The sequence below is a fragment of the Calonectris borealis genome, chromosome 5, assembly GCF_964195595.1.
Source record: "Calonectris borealis chromosome 5, bCalBor7.hap1.2, whole genome shotgun sequence".
NCBI lineage: Eukaryota > Metazoa > Chordata > Aves > Procellariiformes > Procellariidae > Calonectris > Calonectris borealis.
The window spans coordinates 38,944,402-38,964,631 of NC_134316.1; the positions used below are offsets into that span (position 1 = coordinate 38,944,402).

General features: G+C 41.2%; 1 protein-coding gene across 6 annotated transcripts in view; it reads right to left on the bottom strand.

Moving 5' to 3' along the window:
* DCAF5 (DDB1 and CUL4 associated factor 5) overlaps positions 1-20,174 on the bottom strand; it is a 77,729-nt gene extending 57,555 nt beyond the window's left edge. The window contains exons 1-5 of one of the 6 annotated variants that reach the window (XM_075151919.1): positions 19,861-20,028; positions 17,497-17,567; positions 8,935-9,078; positions 4,656-4,692; positions 2,130-2,269 (exon numbers count right to left, since the gene is read on the bottom strand). In XM_075151919.1, the coding sequence (XP_075008020.1) occupies positions 2,130-2,269; positions 4,656-4,692; positions 8,935-9,046 (289 nt within the window). In that variant the 5' untranslated portion in view covers positions 9,047-9,078; positions 17,497-17,567; positions 19,861-20,028. The other 5 variants (XM_075151917.1, XM_075151923.1, XM_075151922.1 and 2 more) reach the window with 5 other exon arrangements.
* Positions 20,175-20,230: the final 56 nt, after the last annotated feature.

Genomic DNA, 20,230 nt, shown 5'->3' on the forward strand with positions numbered 1-20,230 from the left:
GGGGATTACCCCAGTGACAAGCATCATATTGTAGTAAACACTGGCAGGGCTCACATATAAATGCTGACTCAGGACTCCTATAGAAGCACGCAAAAGCCCTTTATTTAAAATTCAGACCTAAGACACTACTCCAAAAAAGCCTCAAATACACCACACAGCCAACACTTCTTCGCTCCATTTTCACTGGTGCGGCCTTCTCATTCAAAGTCTCAGCAACAGTAAAAGCAGTAGCAAGGTTTAACTACAACAAAGGAAGACTAACCTCATTTCATAGAATTTCAGAAACTCAGATCAGATTGGACATTAGCTTATGATATTGAGCAGCTTCACCCAGATGTATTTAAGCATCCAGGCCCACCGACTGTTGACACCCACTGTCAGCAACAGGTAGTTCTCCTAACAGAGACAGATTTTTATGGTGTAGAGTTTAGGAGAAGGCAGTAAAGGAGCATGCTACCATTTCCAAGTTGGAAGCCATATTCAGTGTCTGGTCTCATCACTTGGATATTATGAAAACAGAAAAATAAGGATAAAGTGACACTTGGATTTACCAAAGGTAAATTAGTCACATCAGACTAATTTGATCTCTTTCTTTGATAAAGTAACTGACCTTACAGGGGAAAAGTGGTATATCTAATGAGGACTAAATTCACATGTGGTATAGTATCAAGTTTAACTACAGGGAGTTGGGATTAGCAAAGGGAGTTGCATGGAGTGAGAAACTGGCTGAAGGGAAGAAAACAGTTCACTGAGCTAGTAAGGCACTTCTGAGCAAGAGGAAGATTATTAAAGAGTTCCTCAAAGACAAAGAAAAGACATTATAGATATTTTTATTAAAGTCTGTGATATACTGAGCACGTGCATTGTTTTTCAGAATGTTTTCATAAAATTACCGGATGGGAAAGGGGTATCACAATTGCACAAGAGAATCAGAATTCACAGTAAGAATCAGACTACTGAAAATTGAATGCAGTGCTAGTATATTTAATTTTTACTTATACAAAGGCAATATGCCTGGGGCAGGGAGGACATCAATAAGCTCCAAGTATTCTGGTGGGGCTTATCAAGAAAGACCTAATACTGGTTACTCATGTTCAATAAAGGCCTCATGATACTAGTGGCTCTAAAAGACTCCTATGAGACTATAAAGTATGTCTTGTTTCAGCTTTCATTTCCTAGTCAAAAAGGGACAGAATTGCAGTCTAGAAAGTTACCAAATTCACTAGCTATGCAAAAAGCTAATTCAGTTAAACAGCAACTTTGCCCCAACAACAACTGTGTACAAATTGCCACAAAATACATAAGCTGGATTTCAGTGCCATAAACAACTTTCCTGTAAGGTAAGTAGAAACTATGAGTTGAGGTAATTGCATTTAATCAGCTTACAAAAAAAGATGAAAGTTTATTTTAGCTATGAAGGAAGGGAACCAGATTCTGTACCCCTGCAGATTGCAGTTTTAAATTCTTAGCTTTGTGTTCTTTAGGATGGGGTAAACTCACAACTTCATTTACTGAAGCATTACTTAAGTATTCATATACTGAAATTCAATTACTGAAGTATTCCTCTCCACATTCATGTAACTACAGTTCCAAACTGAGATTCTTCGGCCTTAAAACTGCAGCTGTAAAAACACAGATTGCAGTGTCTTAAGAAGCTGCAGGTTTGTTACATAAATGAACAGTATTCAGTTCTGTTTCAGAAAACAAAGATTGAAGTAATAATTCAACTTCCCTGTTATCACATAAGGGCTCTAAGTTTCCATATAACGAGAAAACATTATGTGTAAGAACAATTTTCAGTGTCACAGAAAAGTACATAAATAGCTTTGGAAAATTACTCAAATCAAAATAACAGCTTTCTAAACATCCAAAAATTTTTTATCCCAGACTACAGACAAAAACAAAAAAAATCCACATTCCTAGTCGATTTCAAGTTTAGCAAGATATTTTTATTGAAGAATCATGTCCTCCGCTGCTTCTTTACTCAAGTTAAAACCTATTCATACCAAGTTCTATGCTAGCCTGCACTATATGCTGGTACTTTAAGACAGTAGCATCAAACTGTTTCCCTTCCCTGCCTTGCCCAAATTCTTCCTAAATCAATGATCTTTTCCATCTAAAGATCTCACCTCCATGGGAAGACTCTCGGATGTCCCAAATAAGAACCCGGCCATCATCTGATGAACTGGCAAAGATGTTGTCATTTACTGGGCTCACTGAAAGGCCATACACTGCATCTTCATGGGCAAACACATCCAAGGTCTCAGTGCTGGAAAAGACACACAATATTATCATTCTTCCTTCTTTTGCTGTTGTTTTAAAAAGCAAAGTATTTACAGCTTTATCTACCTAGTAATACTTAGTGACAAGGTTTATGTAACTTCAGAGGAAGATCCTTGTGTTTAATTAGAGTAAAACACAAACAAAAAGCCCATGTAGAGTGACCAAGATGTCATGCTATGAGGAAAAAAAAAAACCTCAGACCAAAACCCACACATTAAAAACTTCAGAAACTGCAAGATGCTATGGAAATCATGTTGGATTAGATTAAGCTTGGGACAAGGTAATGGGAAAGGGAAAGAGGTCTTGGGACCCGTGGACTAAATTTTTACTACTTAAGGTAAAAAGGAAAGCAAGACAGAAGTTTATTCTTTAATACAGGCTTCTATGTCATCCAAAAGTTCAGCTGAAGCTCACAAAAGAGCAACTTTCCAGCTGGCTTTTTTAATATGTTTTCTTGGTTCTCCAGGATAGACCAGACCTATATTTTCTCCATGTAGAAAAAGCAGCAAAAAAGAACAAAATAAAGTCACCCAAAAGTACCTAGATTTCAGCCGTTCCGCAGCTATAAAAAAGCCCGTTCTCCGTTCTAGATCATTTAAAAAGGAGGAAACAGTGGCATAGAAAGCCCAAAAGCTAAAATACTAAGAAGATTCTGGGGTTGTTTTATTTCTTTGGCAAACCCCCTTTATTTCTTTAGAGAATACACTTGGTATACAATCCCGATACCTCATGGAAACTCCACCAAAGAGATCCCACGTAAAATCAGTGTTTTGCTCACACGGCAATTCAGGTTCTTAGTGGCAGATCAACTAACTCTGTCTCATGGACCATTAACAGAAAGGCCAAAAAAGCAGTAACAGAAAAAGCCATTTAAAAGTATGAAAAAGCAGTTGACAGACTAAGTGTTATCATTCAAGAAGACAGAATAACTTTCTATAGAAATCAATCAGAATTCAGTGTGTCAGACTAGCAAGGTTTCTATCAGAAGATCACACACATAGCCTTAGAGGAATGAATTCTGTATGCATTACAACTGGACTTAACATACCTAAAAAAACTTCCTGATAACAAAAGCACATTAATAATACATACATATCAAAAAGACTTGTTAAAACATCTAAACAAGACACAGCAGGAAAAAAATGTTTTATATAGGAAATTGTCAAGGACAAAGATCTTGTAGAAGCTTGAAAAGTCGGAACACAATAAACACCAGCATCTAAAATTTTGACATTTCCACATTTAACTAAAAAACCAACAACAAAAAACCAAACAAAAAACCCTCCCAAACACCCCCCCCAAAACCAAAATGCACAAAAAACACACACCCCAAAAAAACTCCAACAACCCAAAAAGTCAAACCTAAACAACAACAAAAAAATATCAAACAACATAATATTCCTCAGAAAGCATTAGAAGAGTAAGACAAAGTTACTTTTGCCCAGCTCTCATGTAAGATTTATACAAGAAGTAGATATAAGGTATGATGGAAGGCAGATGTACACCGATCAGTTCAATGCAAAAGGCTTTGGACAAACTTAGCAAGAAATATGTCCAAATTATGTTAACCAGGATTCAGGCAACTCAAAAAGATTTAAGGTTTTTTATTTCTCTGTTCTTACATATACCTCTTCCTGTTTTTTCTTTATACTTTATTTTCTTGAGTTCATGTTATTTAAACGGTCATTGCTTAAATCTGTAGAAGTTATTAGTACAGACCAAAATTTTAACTTTATAGTTTTTCTACTTCAAAAGCAGTAAGCTCAAAAGACACGGTATCTAGAGAACATCAATCTAATACATTACCACCACTGTATTAATTATATTTTGACTAACAGCCTAATTTTGATGTAGCACAACAAAGCCTAATTCCCAACTGCTTTGCAGTTTTGGTAAAAAGTAAGTATCAAAATAAATATGCTTCACATTAGTGTAGCGAATCAGGCAGCTGCAGCCAAAGTTTTAAAAGGTAGTTAGGTAGGCCAAACACTGGCTATCTTAAATACAAGTTAGGTGAGTGTTTTGAAAAACAAAACAAAAAGCCCGAATGTGCCACAATACTTTTATATGGGCCAGAATAATCTGGCTCTGAAGCTACTCAGAACCTATCATGCTGCCTGTAGGAGAGCATATGTATTTAATAACCATTCTCTTTCCCAAGGTCAAAACGATGCAGAACCCAAGTGCTGAAAAAAAATGGGGCGATGGGGAATACTTCATTCCAGATATTAATTTAGATAAATAAAAAGCATGTTTCAAGATTAAAACACTGTGCTCTTCTCCCAGACCATTAATTTAAAACAAAAAGTGCCTCCAGTGAGTTGACATTAAGGGAGTTCTTGAAGCAGCGGAAACACAAACTGTGTATTTACCTTTCAACATCATGGAGTATAACTTGCTCATCATTGCCTATAAAGAGAAATATAAACACTTAACATCATGTTCCAGTGGTTAAAAAGCATTATAATGAAAAAAATAAAAAACAATAAATGTTTTTTTTAAATTTTCTATTTCGAAAACAAAACTGAAGCAGAGAGAAGACCAGTTCAGTTGCCAAGTGGTCAGCCCTCTGCTCGGTTATGTGAAAAGCTCCATGTGACATTTCCAGTCATGATCAAATGCACCAATCCATTCCATCTGCTACTGCTCAAAAAATAATTCTACTTAACTGTGTTACTGATCATTGTTCAGTTCGAGCTTGAGTTTTGGGACATTTGCAGTAAAGAGAAAAATATTATATGAAGCAGCAGAACACCTTTAACTCTCATGCAAATACACCTTTCTTCCTGCTCAGAGGATACTCCATAAAAAGATAATGGAAGATGAAGAGAGATGCCATAAGCAAAATGCACTAGGCTCCCAACTTAAATGCCACCAATTCACAGTGTCAGTGTTCAGGGTTTTGCAACCATTGAGAAGGCACGAACGTGACAGCCAGTGTAATTTCTTTTGTATTAACAAAAACCAAGCCAAGTAACCAGACAATCATGTCACTTTTCTTTGATCACATCCATTGAATACAATGGAAACTAACCACATGCGCACAGACTAAGAGGGTCACAGCTACAAAGTAATTCCACTAGCTCATGCAGTGTTTTTCAAGCTATAGCAACAGAATATTTTTTTAGTCTCTGCACTGAATATTAATTTATCTAATTCGGCACTTCCTCTTTAGAAATATTTAAGGAGACACACATTTATATTTAATTCAGAAGAAAAAACCACAAAGCCCACAAAGTCATATTTTTATGCTCAGTACGTCCTTGTAGTTGTGATATCAAGTTGTGAAGCTTTCCTAATGTACACCAAAGCCAGAGGTTCAGAAGGAGCAAGATTTCATGTTATGATTCTTAAATATTCAGTTGACTCAGTTTTCATTTATCGCATACACATTTCTTTCTGTATTCTGTCCCAACAGAAGAAATATGAGAAAGTTTCTCTTTGACTAATGAGGTGTGAGATTTTTTTTACATCCACTTGCTCTTTGCACAGGCTCCTAGTTAAATCGTGCCAGCCTTAGATTACTGCAGTAGCTCATCTTTTCCATGGTACAATAAACAAGTCACTTATGTGTAAATGTCCTTTGATCATTAATTGCAATGGAAACTGCCCATTATACATTACAGGCAAGGTTTATAACTAGTAAAACTATTCTAGTGCCTGTGCATTTCACCACTGAAAAATGTAGCCTAGTTTCTCCAGTGACAAAATTTCCTCCAGCAGACACTCCTGCTCCTCACTCTCCATACAGCATGAACACGAGAATCATTTCTAGAGGCCTGATTTCAGGCCTCTAGTCATCATGGGATCAACCTTCCCTTCCATCACAAGCGCCAAAATGGGAAAGAAAGAACAAAAGGAGGGGGTGTGTGGAATAACCACTGCTTCTCTCTGGTTTGTGTGTGGGAGGAGAAGGTGGTGACAAAAATCTAACCACAAACTGCTTGACTGCTTCTGGTAAGGATTCATCTGTGCAGAAAACGTCATTGCTGTTCAGCCCAGTGGAGTTCCCACTTGCAGTGTTTTACTTTAACACAGTAGAGTTCAGTCTTCATTGAGAATAATTGGGTTGTAATTGTATACGCAACCCACCCATTTATAGACTCTCCTGTTTTGATAACTGCAGTTACGATGATTAGAAAGACAAGAAGCATCTGCCATTCCCTTCAGTTATACCTGTGCGGATGAAATACTGCAGAGCATATACAGAGGACTGTAGTTAAGGTGGCCTAAACCCCAAGTCTGTCACATCAGGCCTCTACAGAAACAAATTCAGTTCCCTGTACGTTTACTTCAGCTTTTCATATACCTAACATTAAACGCAAAAACCAAAAAGTCCATGCAGTTTACTAAGAGGGGATGTCTCATTTCAAATGCTGCTCTACTCTCAGTGTGTGTGGACAGAGAAAAGGCAACATTATTCTTCAGGGATGGGAACTTCTTTGGTATCTTGAGACAGTTTGTTCTCCAGAGATTACATGAAAAACACTGTCCACTCAGTTCCTGCCTTCCATTTTTGTAATGGCTACATGTGGTGCATGCTACACATGCACTCCTTCAAAGCAAAGAGCTTTGAAATTCCTTGGATGCAATTCAATTTGTACTGAAGTGGAAAATCCTTTCTCCTCTGCTATCAAGAGCTGCTTTAGGGAAAGGTCATCAGATCCTAATTCATTAGTCATTGGCAGCTTTATTTACAGAATGAATTGAGTTCTGTGCACCTTGTGCTAGTTTCCATACTCTAATTTTTAGCGGTTTTTTGAAGTATTCTGAATTCCATGATTTGAATACAACTCCAACTTCAGTACTGGGGAGATGACGACCAACAGATCTTAGGACCCACAATTCTTTCAGACCTTTTAAGAATTTCCCAGAACATTGTTGAGTGAATAAATATAGTTAGCCCCATTTTACTGACAGAGATAAAACAGATGGTACATCTAGGCCATGCAGCAAAAAGACTCTTTACAAGGAATCCAAGAGTCACAGCCCTTGCAGATGAGCTCTGTGAATCTTGGTGGAGCAGCTGAAAGAGTTCCTGACTCCTCCAATGGAAATAATTTCTGGCAGAGGCACAGTGTATTTATGCGAACTGGAGGAGGAAAAAGAGATGAGAACGGCCAGTTTGTCTGTGCATCAGCTGTCACAGCTCATATAACCTGGCATCTCAGCAAAAATCCACCATAATCAATGATGTAAATCTTTAACTGCAGGTGTTAACTGCAGTGGCAAGGCACAGTCAAATCACTCTGCTGCCTTTCCTGTGAAAGCAGTAGCTTCTGATACCAGGGCCCAATGGACAGAGGGTTGAGTTGGAAATGAGAAAATACCATTACAGCTGCTCCAGCAAGATTTGGCACAGTTCATTCCTTGAATATTCATGTAAGGTTCCATTTGTCTGAATTCAAACTAAAGTAAAACAGACTCCAGCCCAAAATTTCATTGGAATCACTCATGCAGATACATTCATTTGAACACAGTGTGGACTGCAGTCTTTCTCATAAAACGAACAGCAGTACCCAGAATCAGAAGATAGGCATCACTATTTGACATTTTGGGGGTTTTCTCAACTTGAGAAGTATACCTGAATCATTTCATCCTTAAAATCTGACACCATCTTAAGCTTTGTCATGCCTTTTTTAATACGGCTTATTATAGTTTTAACACAGCGTGGAAGGACAGGAAGCTTCCACCATTCACATGCGCTTAGAATCAATTTATAGCATTGATTTGCAGTTTACAAATCTTGGTTCAAAAAGATAATGAAGGGCTCTGACCAAGCAGTCTCATAATATCCTAAAATAAGCCTAGCTGTATGTTAATGGACATACTGATGAAAGATACAAATTCCTGTCCATTCTATTATCATGTCAGATAGAGGAAATGAAGTACACCAGAAAATGACACTGCATTTTGACAGTCTTGTGTCTTTTTCTTCTCAATTCAATTTTCTTTCCTACTTCAACACTTCAAAAATCAAGTGGTGAAATTCTAGGGATTATTACTCCAAAACGAGTACCTGCCCACTTTCCTTACATTAGTTTTAACACTGAATTAAACTGTTAAAAAGTGGATTTATATTAAAAAAGATGAAGAATATCAAGGCCAATTAGAGCCCAGTGTGCCAACAGTTCTAAAAGGCAGACACTTATCTAGTGAGGACTGAAATGAGGTCTGAGAAAAAGTGATCCACCAATAGATGGCAATAGCCCTTCATTAGCCATCTAAGGGTGCATTAATATCAGCTAGTAGCAGCACAGATTTTTAAGCATCAGGCGTGTTTAAGCATGAGTGCCAGAGAGGATGCAGGGTCTGCTCTCAGTACAGCTAAGAGGGAATAACAAAAACTATGTTCCACAGTCTGTAGCACAAGTAGGGGCAGACTGGACCCAGGATTCTCATGATAGCTCGAGATACGACATGCTTACACAAGGGTTGGGAAAAGGAGAAGCATGACAAAATTGAAAATGAGCTAGCTAAATAATTCCCTGTTCCCAAAGAACCTTCAGCTACTGATTAAGGACACTTTCCAGATCCTTAGGGGACTGTGGAAAAGACCTTTCAGGTGGGGCAGGATCTCGCTCATGACTTCTACTCTAAGGCATTCACAATGCAAACTCCTGTGAGATCAGGGTTCTCTTCCTTCCTTACCTCCAGAGAACACTTTCGTATTGCCACTGTTGAAAGCAAGGCAGAAGATATTAGAGTGATGCTCCCCTTTCAGCTGAACTGGTTTGACTCTTGAGTGGATGGCTTCTTCCATATGCCAAAGTAAGACCCGGCGGTCATCCCCTCCTAGAAGAAAGGAAGGAAACAGCATTACTGCCCAAGCAATGTGTAAATTGATGACAGATAAGTTATTTAACTCTGCAGTTATTCATAAAAGGCTTTGCTGAAACCCTAATTAGCATAAAAAAATTTATACCTTGCAAGGGTTTGGATATATAGACACATGTTTACATTAAGATGCCATGCAGTCAGGTATTCAACTAATATTAATGAAAACAGAGGAATCGGCAGGAAAAGTTTGGATTAAACAGCTGCTATTCTGCCAACACACACTGACAACCTATAGCAACCCAGAGACTCAGAATTTTACCGGTATGTAAAATTCTGTAGCAAGCTGTAGACGAACTACATGCCAAATTAACATATGCATGTTGGCAAAACGCTTCTACACCAACTCCTTGTTGCCAGCATCGCTTATGTTATTCATGAAACAGGAACTTTTTTTCCCCTTTCCCTGACAACTGTATCTCCTCTAGCAGTCTTTGCAAAGCCTTCAAAGCATAGGTTGGCTACAGGACTGACATGTGGCCATAAAAAGATTTTACTGAATCATTCAGAAGTCTTCAGCATGCACAGTTACGTCATGCTTTTAGATCTGTAAAGGTTAAGAGAGACATTTCTGAGGTGAACTCCTGACAAAGAGAGTAACTGGGGAAAAGAAGTTCAACTCTCCCTTGCTTTACAGCTTGCTGTACTTCTTCTAATTGCTTGCCTAGGTGCAGTTCTCAGTTCAGAGCTCTATGCACCAACATATTTAAGTGCCTCCTTCTCTGTCTGGTAAACAGTCAGATATAAAATAAATATTAGACACTGTTCATGCTTTAATTGCATTAAACTATTGTTTATTAGGAAGAGAAAAAAATTCAAGATACTATTGTATTGGACAGCACTCTCAACATCAATTTTGGATGCCTGTAAAAATCTGAATAAAGCTTCTTCAAGTCAGACTCAAATATTTTTGGTAACTTAATAACAAACGAAAGAGAATGGCATCACAAGTCAAAAGTGCCACAAGAAACATGCTGATTTCAGTTAAAACATTTTACTGCTTCTTTGCACAATCAAAAGCATAAACTTAGCGCCTTCTGAGCTGCTATCCAGAAGGAAAAAGGCATGAAACAGAGACAAAAGGAAACTGAAATTAATTGGTCTGCAGTTTACTTCAAGAAGAGATAAATGCATAAATAGAATTCATGACTACTGTTAATCAGATTTCTTAAAACTTTTCGCATCATATGGTGCTAAGAAATTTTCCCATGGAACTGAGTGATGTCAAACATCCTTTAAGTTAACAGTCTCTCAGCCTTTAAGGCTCCTAACAGATTTTATGACAACCACTTTGACAGACAGTACAGCTGCATGTTATGCTTACCCATGCTCCATGAAATTTATTGTGTATTCCTCCTCCTGATTTTGTACTTTACAGAGCAAACAGTAATACACAACAAAAGATTTGTGATGCATTTGATAACTACTGGGAATAAGAGTCAAATGTGATGGGTCCAGAAAAACTCACAGTAATTTATGGTCAACTAAACTGATGGGAGCTTAGATTCCTTTCTGTCTAGAAATAGGAGAGAAAGTTGTATTTGCACCTTAGTGATTGCAGATGAGCTAGTAATAAGGAGACATAGAAATACATGACTGCTGAAACGTACGACCACATTAGTCACGCTAAAATCAAGAACTGATTGTCACACTTGAAGTTATTACTTTCCAAAGCTGCCAACAGGTCTTAATGTTATCACTACCTGGCAAACAATTTAAGCAACATTTAAGGCTGGTGAACACCAACATTGCTTCTATCAGACTATATTTATTGTCTTTCAAGACTTCTGTAAAAGACATTTCAGGGCAAAACACAATAACATACTGTTGTTATTTGTTACTATAGCAAACCAATTTGCAAAACCACTGCAGTAGGTCTACACATCCCCCTACCTGATAGCACAGCCACCTAGGTGTCTCACTTTAACAGCAAACTCCTATTCATTTCCACTACCCACCTAGTCCAGATACGAACAAAAATAATGAAGATACCCAAAGACAACAAACATTACTGTGGTTTCCAGCACACATACAGTATGGTAAGGGATAAACTGCAACCTTTGCAGAGAAATCTTTGACAGTGTTATAAGTTGCCACTACCTTCTTTTTTGTAAGTTCCTATATCTTAGTGCCTGTTTCCTCTGCTTCCGGCTTAGAAACAACTCTTCCTACTGAATCCACATGTCTCTCTCTTCCCAGACAGCTGGGAAGAGTCCATGAGACTTTGGTACAAAGGGCCCCACTATTGAGTATCCAGCACTACAGCAGTCTGAGAACTATGTTTGCCTTGGTGGTGGCACATGTTTCACAGTTTAGGAGCTTTTAAATGCTCCCCACACTCATGCAATTCTGTCCTTTCTCCATCTATGTATTGTCTTGCACATACTTGTCTTTGAGAACTTCTATACCCCTGTTTCATGCCTCAGTTTTACTCCTCTCATACCACACTGAGACAGAAAAGTTTAATAAAATTATAATGTTAACTGGGTTGGAAGTGTGTTCCCTTCTAACTCCAATTCAGCTATTCCAGAAATACTTCTGACTTAAGGCCAGTTCCAGCAGAAAGAAAAAGCCTTACCAACGTGTCCAGTCACAGAGGAGGATTTGTGGCAGAAAGACATTTTACCAGTCTCCACATCCACATACAACAGAAGTGTTAAGTCACAGGCAAATATACCCAAGAAAAGGCAAATCTTATGTGAGTGAAACCAGAAGAGGTGCAAACCAGCAAATGCAATCTTCGCTACCAAAACCTGACTCTTAGTATAAGAGGGAAGAAAGGAGGGAGGCACACATGTATGGACAGGTATACAGGGAGACAGCAAAGAAAATGTGAATATATAGAGCTTTTACGCTCTGTAGAAAGGAACCGTGATTCATCAGACACAAAGTGCATGCACATTATGCAACGTAAGTTACAAGTCTGAGAATTATAGAAAACTCCAGGCCAATCGCATTCGTTCCGTACAGTTGATCAGTGAAAGCAGATTAATTAAGATGCTTTCAATTTACAGTGGATTTATTGCGCACGTATGCCAATTCTACAACATGTAAAGCAGAAGCCACTCAGCGCTTTTCAAAAAGCACAGGACCCACTGCACAAACTTGTGATAACTGCACAATGCTCCCCAAAAGAGAGTAACTGTGTATGGCAAGGGTATGTTCTTGACACGATACAGAGCATATACCAACAGCAACAGGTATGTTCTTGACATGATACAGAGTATATATATGATATACTAACAGCAACAGATTTACTACACATCTGGGAAACCTGGATTTCATATGAAAATACCTTAGCCACCAGAGCTCCACATGTGGATTTTCTAGAAATTGAAGCCCCACATAAACTCTTGAATTTGTAACTTTTCAGTTCATGGTGTCAGAAGTAGTAAGTTTGACATCTACAAAGTGGAAATAGCTTCACTTCCATCTTATTTTGCTGGTTCTGTTTAGGACTGCATGACTGACAATTTGAAAAGTAAAAGTTTGTGTGACCCAGCTAAGAATCATACGATGCCATTCTACAGTTACTTTTCAGAAAGGAACCACATTTTAAAAGTTGTAATTAGTCAAGTACCTCAGTGTTCATTATGGGTCAAACCTGCTTCTACATTCAAAATCAAAGTCAGACAGGAAGAGAAGTCAGACCAAAGAAGTATTTGTGGTCAGAGAGGCTGGAAATTTTATGACCTTCCCATATTACTCTTGATGTAGAAAAAAGCAGTATTCTAATTTTTTTTACAAGCACACATGAAATGAAAAAATACATGAACACACGTTTCTTCTCCTGCCCCAAGTGACTGGAATACTTTATTAATGCTTTGGGCCTTCTGACTGATGAGAGCTTGATGAGAGACATAGGCAGGATTAAGGAATTCTACCCAGAAGATACATAACAGAACATACCTAAAAAAGAAAGCTTGCATTTCAAATCTTGGGATAGTTATCCTGAAGTAGATTCGTAAGCAGACAAACACTTTGTGTTCACCCTTGGAATCTTCTAGTTCCTGTTGACCCAAAGTGGACCTCCCAGAAGAATTAAAAGTGCCATGTCTTCTCACGGTTTGCCCACTTCAGAATGGTTTGTGCATGCTGCACACCCCAAGATTTAGGTGGGGAAGAAAAAAGAAGGACTCCCCCAAAAAAGTTCTTTCGTTTTGTTTTAGCTTGGGTTTTTGGTTTTTTGGGGTGTTGTTTTTTTTTTTTTAAAGTAGCACAGACAAACACTATAGGTAGTATATGCCTATTCTAGATAACTGAATAGGTCCCAAATGACTCAGCATAGCATATATTTCAGCACAAACACTGCCTCCACAGTTCCTAAACCAAAGCATTCTAGTTTTGCCCTGCTTTTGGACTAGTTCTTCCCAAAAAAGTTTCCTGATCAGGTTACCTTCTAAATAGGTAATCACTAAATTTATACACAATTAAATTTGGAAGGGGAGTCTACCTCACAGTAACAGTGGCCTACTCTTCTTAGTCCTAAAATGGTTCGAAGGGGGCCAGAGCATACCCTTGCCAAAAGCAAATCTAGTCTAAACAGTATCTGCATAACTCATGAAACACACTTGAGCTCTTGTGTGCTAACAGAAGCATTTCAAAATCACACCAGTCAGGACTTAAAAACTGCAGTTTTAAAGTGTATTAACCTTGCTGATTGTGGACAAAGCTCAAGACCACTACTCCTCTTTGTCTCACATATACCAGGTCCAGCCACTGAAGAACCTACATGGCAAGTGGGCAACACATCCAAATCATAACATAAAAAATTTATCTTATTGCTTGTATCTACTCAAGAAGTTGCACAAATCACAGAAAGTGGGATCAGACAGTGTTTCAAGAAGTTGATCACTGAGTTGACCCCAGCCATAGGCAAAAGGCCAGACTGTGTCAGAATTATTCCCAGTACATGTGTGCCTAGTTTGTTCTTAAAAAACCACCACTGAGGTAGGTTTCACACCCTCCTGAGGCAGCCTATTTCAGTGCTTCATTATCCTTGCCATTAGGCAGATTATCCTAATATCTAGCCTGAGGGTGCAGTCTGACGTTACATATAATCCCACTCCCCCTTGCCATGAGCTCCTGCTATTTTCCCTCCCATTGAATTCAGTGGTGATGCAGCCAGAGGGCGGGTAGGTTAAAGAAGTTGACCTGACAGAAAAATGAACTGTCAGACAGACAACCTCCCCCTCCCTATTCCTTTCCCCTGTTCCAATGCTTCCATCATATCAGCTTATGACTTTAAGCTATAAAAGTGCCACATAATAGAGAGGAAAAATAAGTGAATGAACTACAGGATGAAGGGGAAGTGTAAGATCAAACAGCATCCTAAATATCTTTCTTCCTATAATTTAAGACCATTTCTTTGTCCTATTCCCAGTGGACAAAGAAGAGTTTACAACTTTTTGTAGTAATAATTAAAAACACTTTTATGCAGTTTAAGACTTGCTGCATAAGCACTCAGCTTTTCTTTCTGTAGACCAAATGGACCCCCCTCTTTCAGGCTTTAATTTTTCTAGTTCTCTGATCATTCTTCATACCCTCTTCTGAACTTTCTCTAGTTCAGTCACATCCTTCTCAAAGTATAGTGCGCAAAATTGAGCACAGCGCTCCATTTGAGGCCCCAACAGCACCAAATAAAGCAGGATTACTTCACATGCTTTATCATGTCTGATGATATTTACATTCTGATCTACTATCACATTTGGATCCTCTTCTACATGACCATGGTCTAGTCTCCATAGTGTATTTGTAGAGTTGACCATTTTTATTCATGTGCTGTAGTTTGCACTTGTCCCTATCAAACCACATGCCATTTTTATCCAGGTAATGTATCTTAATTAACTTTAAATTCAACTCCTATCCTCTGAAATTATTGCTACCTTTCCTGGTATCACTTTTAAATTTTATAATTTCTCAGACATTAATGAAAACATCGCATAGTAACTGGATCTAAGATCCCTCCTCACACAGAATTCTGCTTGATACAAAAAGACTAAGATCAAGACTACCCCTCTTTAAAACATACTCAGTACACAATCCCCTTAATTCAAAAGTAATATTTCACTATCTCTGCTAAAGTCACCTCATTCTCCTGTTTTAGGCTCATGCTCCTTCAGATTTACATGGCAACCAAATGACAGATTAATTTCCAGTACTTTCTTGCATTCCTACAAATTTACGATCATAGAAAAGCTATTAATTTTTGCATTATCTGGTGAGGGAAGAAGCAGCCAAGAGAAAAAGAACATATGCATGGATTAAGTAAACCTCAGATTACAGTACTTCCCAGAAGTTATCTGGAAAGTGCAGTTTAAAGCAGGGAAAAAAAAGTGGGAGGTTCTGAAAAAGATACTCATGTTCGTAAGAGATAGCAGGCATGAAAAATGACAGTCAGATAAACAAATAGGAAAACATATCCACCAAACTTGAGGGTGGGAGAAAGAAAGCCTATTACACAGACTAAGATGATTTTTAAGAAGTTAAATTGCAGGAGATGCTTGGCATATCTGACGGAAGAAGTCAATTGCATATCATTGCATGGTGAATTTAATTTCCATGCATGGACAGTCATGTGTTTCTCAAACTGTTAACAGAAAAATACCACCACCTAGTATATAAAGTGTTGCAAAGATACATTTTGTCCAATGAAATCTCTCAACTCCATCCAGCAGCGAGTTTTAACTAATTTCAGGCCACTTACACATTTCTGATACGTTAAGCTTTCCTCTTCCCTTGTGTCATTCTACAGATAGGTCTTTTCTACCTGTCACATTGCATCTTCTTCTGAGTATCTGCCTCCTCCTTGCATTTCTCTCAGTTTTCTTTAATTCTTGTCCTTATGCGTGTCCCTTCTTCTACCACTCCCGCCCCAAACCATTAGTGTCTCTATTTCTCCCCCTCTCTAAAGAGACACTGCTGAGTTCCACACAGGCGTAGCAAAAGCCTACAGACTGGCCCCCAATCCAATTTGTTGACCTCAACTTTTTTTACTTGAAAACATGGTTAGGAACAAAATTAATTACTATTAAATGTGTAATCTCCAATACAAGATTTAAAGAAGTTAAGATACCAAAAAGTTTCAAACATGCTTTCAAAAGGCTTGCTGAGGCTTGTCTACACTGAAGTTCTCTCCAAAATCCTAACAGGAAACTATCTGGAACTGTAATGTAAACCCTGTTTAAGCAGTTTGAAATGTTTACTGAAACAGTAATCGTTAGCCTTACAGACTTGCTTCTGGGAGATACATAAAAAAAAAAAAAATGTGGGACACATACCCCAAAAAAGCATTCCAGCCAATACTGATGAGAACAGTACTAATTTGGATGCAGGCTAGCATTTAAGTGGCATCAGTATAGCCACCACGAATGCACTGTATCAGCTGTACTTAAAACAGCTCTAACCAGGTCTAAGTTGTTAACAAGTCAATTAGCTGAAGCAGACTTCTCTAGGTTAAGAATATACATATTACTTAAAACTGAACGACTGAGAAGACTGCTTGCACTCTCCCTTTTCACACACTCCAATATCCCCGTTAACTCTCTTAGCTGCTACAAGCGCAGATGGAAGCATCTAACATCTCATCCTTACCTCAGCACACTGACTATTTTGAGGGAGGAGAGACCCACATGCCATCTATTCTAAGGCTTTATCTGCATTTGGAAGTCTTCTGAAGCAACTCTTCTAGAAAACTTCAGATTAGAGGCAGCTTATACCCTTCCTTTATCTTTCATCCGAACTCTCCTTCGTACTGTTTTTTCCCCGCTTTTGCTATTTATCAGAGTTTCAAGATTAAGTATGACCTTAAAAAAGGAGTGTTTTGAGTGCAATTTTAATGAAGCCTGGGCTTACAATGGCAAGAAATTTAACAGAGTATCCATAAGTCTTTTGCCTTTTAATTTCTTATTCTTGAAGGAAGAACAAAGCACCTGCCTGCTGTTGCTATGTCACATGAAGCATTCTAGATCTTGTGGCCACAGATAACGTAAAACTTTGTTAAAAACAGTTACCATAATTAGAGCTCTTAATTTTCTCAGGGCATCAGTACAAGGTCAGACTTAAGGTAGTCTGTTCTTAATTATCCCAAATTTGTGCACTGCTACACATATAACTTAAGTATCCTCTCCCCAACCCTGTTTTTTTTTTTTTTTTCTCCTTGCTTCCTAGTCATTTCGTGACATTTAGGACAGTAGAACTCTAGTACCATTTATCTCTTACATACTGAGGAAAAACTTAACCCCTGTAAACATTCTGTAGCTTTAAGAGAAGTTAGGAAATTGAAAACTGGACATAGTTTGAAAGCATTCCTTTTACCTATGCTTCTTTAGATGTCCACGTGATGGAAATCTGCCTCCATTCTCTCACCGCACCTACCTTGACTCAGGCAGTTCGGACAAAATTAATTCTTAAAGATCCTTCCAGCTCTCAACTTTTTCTGCTTCTACCTAAAGAATGGATGTCAACATAGGTAAGTGCATCGATGATATGGCAAGACCTGAAGTGCCTCCTGAGGCTTTCTTGAGCAAGAAGAATAGAAAATACTGATGGTGTTTCCATCACTTATTATGGAAAATAAAAAAGCAACAACCGATGCACTTGAGCTCAACTAGAAATACATAGCTCTACTTGAGAAGGACCAGTACCAACCAGCATGCCAGCTCTAGCACATCTGGGAACTCTAGAATAGATGCATCAGTATTCCCTTCCAACACACACACGTGTATATAAATATATATGTGCGTGTATAAATATATATAAGTATATTCACAACATAAATGGATGCGTATCTCAAAAGTTGCATGTGCATATAGATAAAAGAATCCCTGCCAGTAACACTAAGATCCTTCATAGACACTTATTCCAGAAATCACCGGACTTATGCTTTTAAGTTTCTTAAAAGTTTCAGGTAAGAAAGTTAAATTTAGGAAGGTCTCAGTATATCAGCTTCCACTCTATGTTTATAAGGTGTTTTTATTCTGCCCTTGCTTAAAGGCAATCAAACAGCCGTAATAACTTTTTATTGAACCCCCGTGTTATTTCTGGAGTTATTACTGATATCTTTGTGTGACAGAGCCTGCCTCAGCCCAGACACCACGGCAAGGCAATAAGCAGTCCGCTCAGCCATGCCCCCATCACCTTCCTCAGTAGCCCCTGTCGCTATCTACAGCCCACCAGAGGGTGGCCAGGCAAAACCGAGACCCTCTCGTCCCTCCTCCACCCCTTGGCTGGTAACCAGGCCATTACCCTCTTGCAAGCGGAGAGACCACTCTCATCAAAGCTGCTACGGCCTTATGCCAAGGAGCTCTGCAATTCCACCGAGGGCGGTTGCCCCACACGACAGGGAACGGGCGCTCCCTGCAGCAGCCCGGCCACCACACGGGAGGGAGCTGCCGGCAGCCCTAGGCCGCGGGAGAGCTGGGGAAGGGGGGCCGTTCCCTCCAGCCCGCTTCCCCCGAAGGCGTGGGGCGGCCGGGACACGACGCCCCCCGCCCGCGGCCTGCAACGGACACCGCGCTCAGCGGCCAGGCCGTCCCCGGGGCGGCGCGGCAAGGGCAGCCCCTCCCGGGCTGGCAGCCCCCTCCCGCCGCCCCGAAGAGCTCTGCCCCCTCGCAGCGGGGCGCGGGGTCCCCCGGACGCGGCGGGAGAGGAGCGCCGCGGCCCCTCAAGGCCCGAGCCCTCGGGGCGCCGAGCCGTGCCCCGCCGCGGGCGGGATAGGCCCTCGATTCCCCGGCCTGTCGCTAAGAGCCGCCCGGGAGAGCGCGGCCTGCAGCGCCCGGCCAGGCCCCGGCCTGAAGTTGCCTCCTTCCCCCGCCGCCCCTCCGAGCCCGGAGGCGGGGAAGGAGGAAGAGGCACCTGCGCCAAGCGCTGCTGGGGTGGGGGCAGGCGGGCAACCGGCCGCCGAGCCCCTCCCCGGCGGGGGGAAGGGGGTGCAGAGCCTTTCCCCGTCCTCGGTGTCGCAGCTAATGTCAAGCCCTCGCTTCCCTCCTACCTGACAGTCTCCCCCCCACCACCCCCCATGGCTCCCTCAGCCCCGGGCAGGCACCAGGGGGGACCTGAACCCAAAGAACATCCCCACGAAAATAATCCCCCCTCCCCAAACGCGCCCTGCAAGGGGAGGAAGGAGGAACAAAACAAAACCCTATTCCCCTCCCCCAAAAGAAGATGGGGGGGCTGGTCCCAAAGTGACCAGTTCCTAAATTAAACCGATCCGGTTCCCCGCCCGACACCGAGCGGGACTGCAGCCCCCCTCCCCGGCCAAACTCCGGCCCGCCGCCCGCCCCCCGGCAGCGACCGCTGACCCCCGCCCCTCCCCTGCTGAGCCGGCCCGGGGCACAGCGCTGACAAATGTCACCACAATGCACGCCGCGGGTTTGTTTCCCCTCCGTCGTCGTCCCCCCAAAAATAATAAAATCCCCTTTTAAGGGGCAAAACACGCGAGCCAGCAAATAAAGGGGCACCCCCAGCTTCCAGCCCCCGCGCACTGGAAACACTCTCGTAAAAACTTTGTCCAGGGCTCCCCCCCCCAATAATAGAAGAATTTAAAACCTGTCAACCATTTTAGATCTCTACTTGGGAAACACTATTCCCGGGCACCGGTGGGTTTGAGAAATGACTCTGAGCGCCGCCGCGGCTCCCCTCCCCCCGGGCCGCGGGGGAGGCGGCCGAGGAGGAGGAGGAAGATGCTTTCTGGGGAGGGGGCGGCGGGAGGGGGCGAGGGACGGGGAGCGTTCGCTTTACCTGAGACCAGCCACTGGCCTCCATTGTTGGAGAATTCAATGGCATTGACACAGCCGAAGTGGCCCAGGAGGTCCTTCTTGTAGAGGTTCCTGCAGCCCCGCAGGCGTCTCCGCTGGAAGTCCTGGGTGAGCAGGGGGTCCCCCTCCAAGCCCCGCTGGGACAGGAACCCCACCACCGACCGCATGCTGCCCCCCCGGCCGCCTCTCCTCTTCATGCTGCCGCCTGCGCCGCTCCCCGACGCTCCTTCCCCCGCCGCCCCTTCCCCCGCCGCCGCCTCCCCTCCCCCGCTTCCCCCCTTGTTATGGTTATGATGATTTTTCTTTAGCCAGCCATGGCAGAGAGGTGTTAGACACTCCGCCGCTTCCTGATC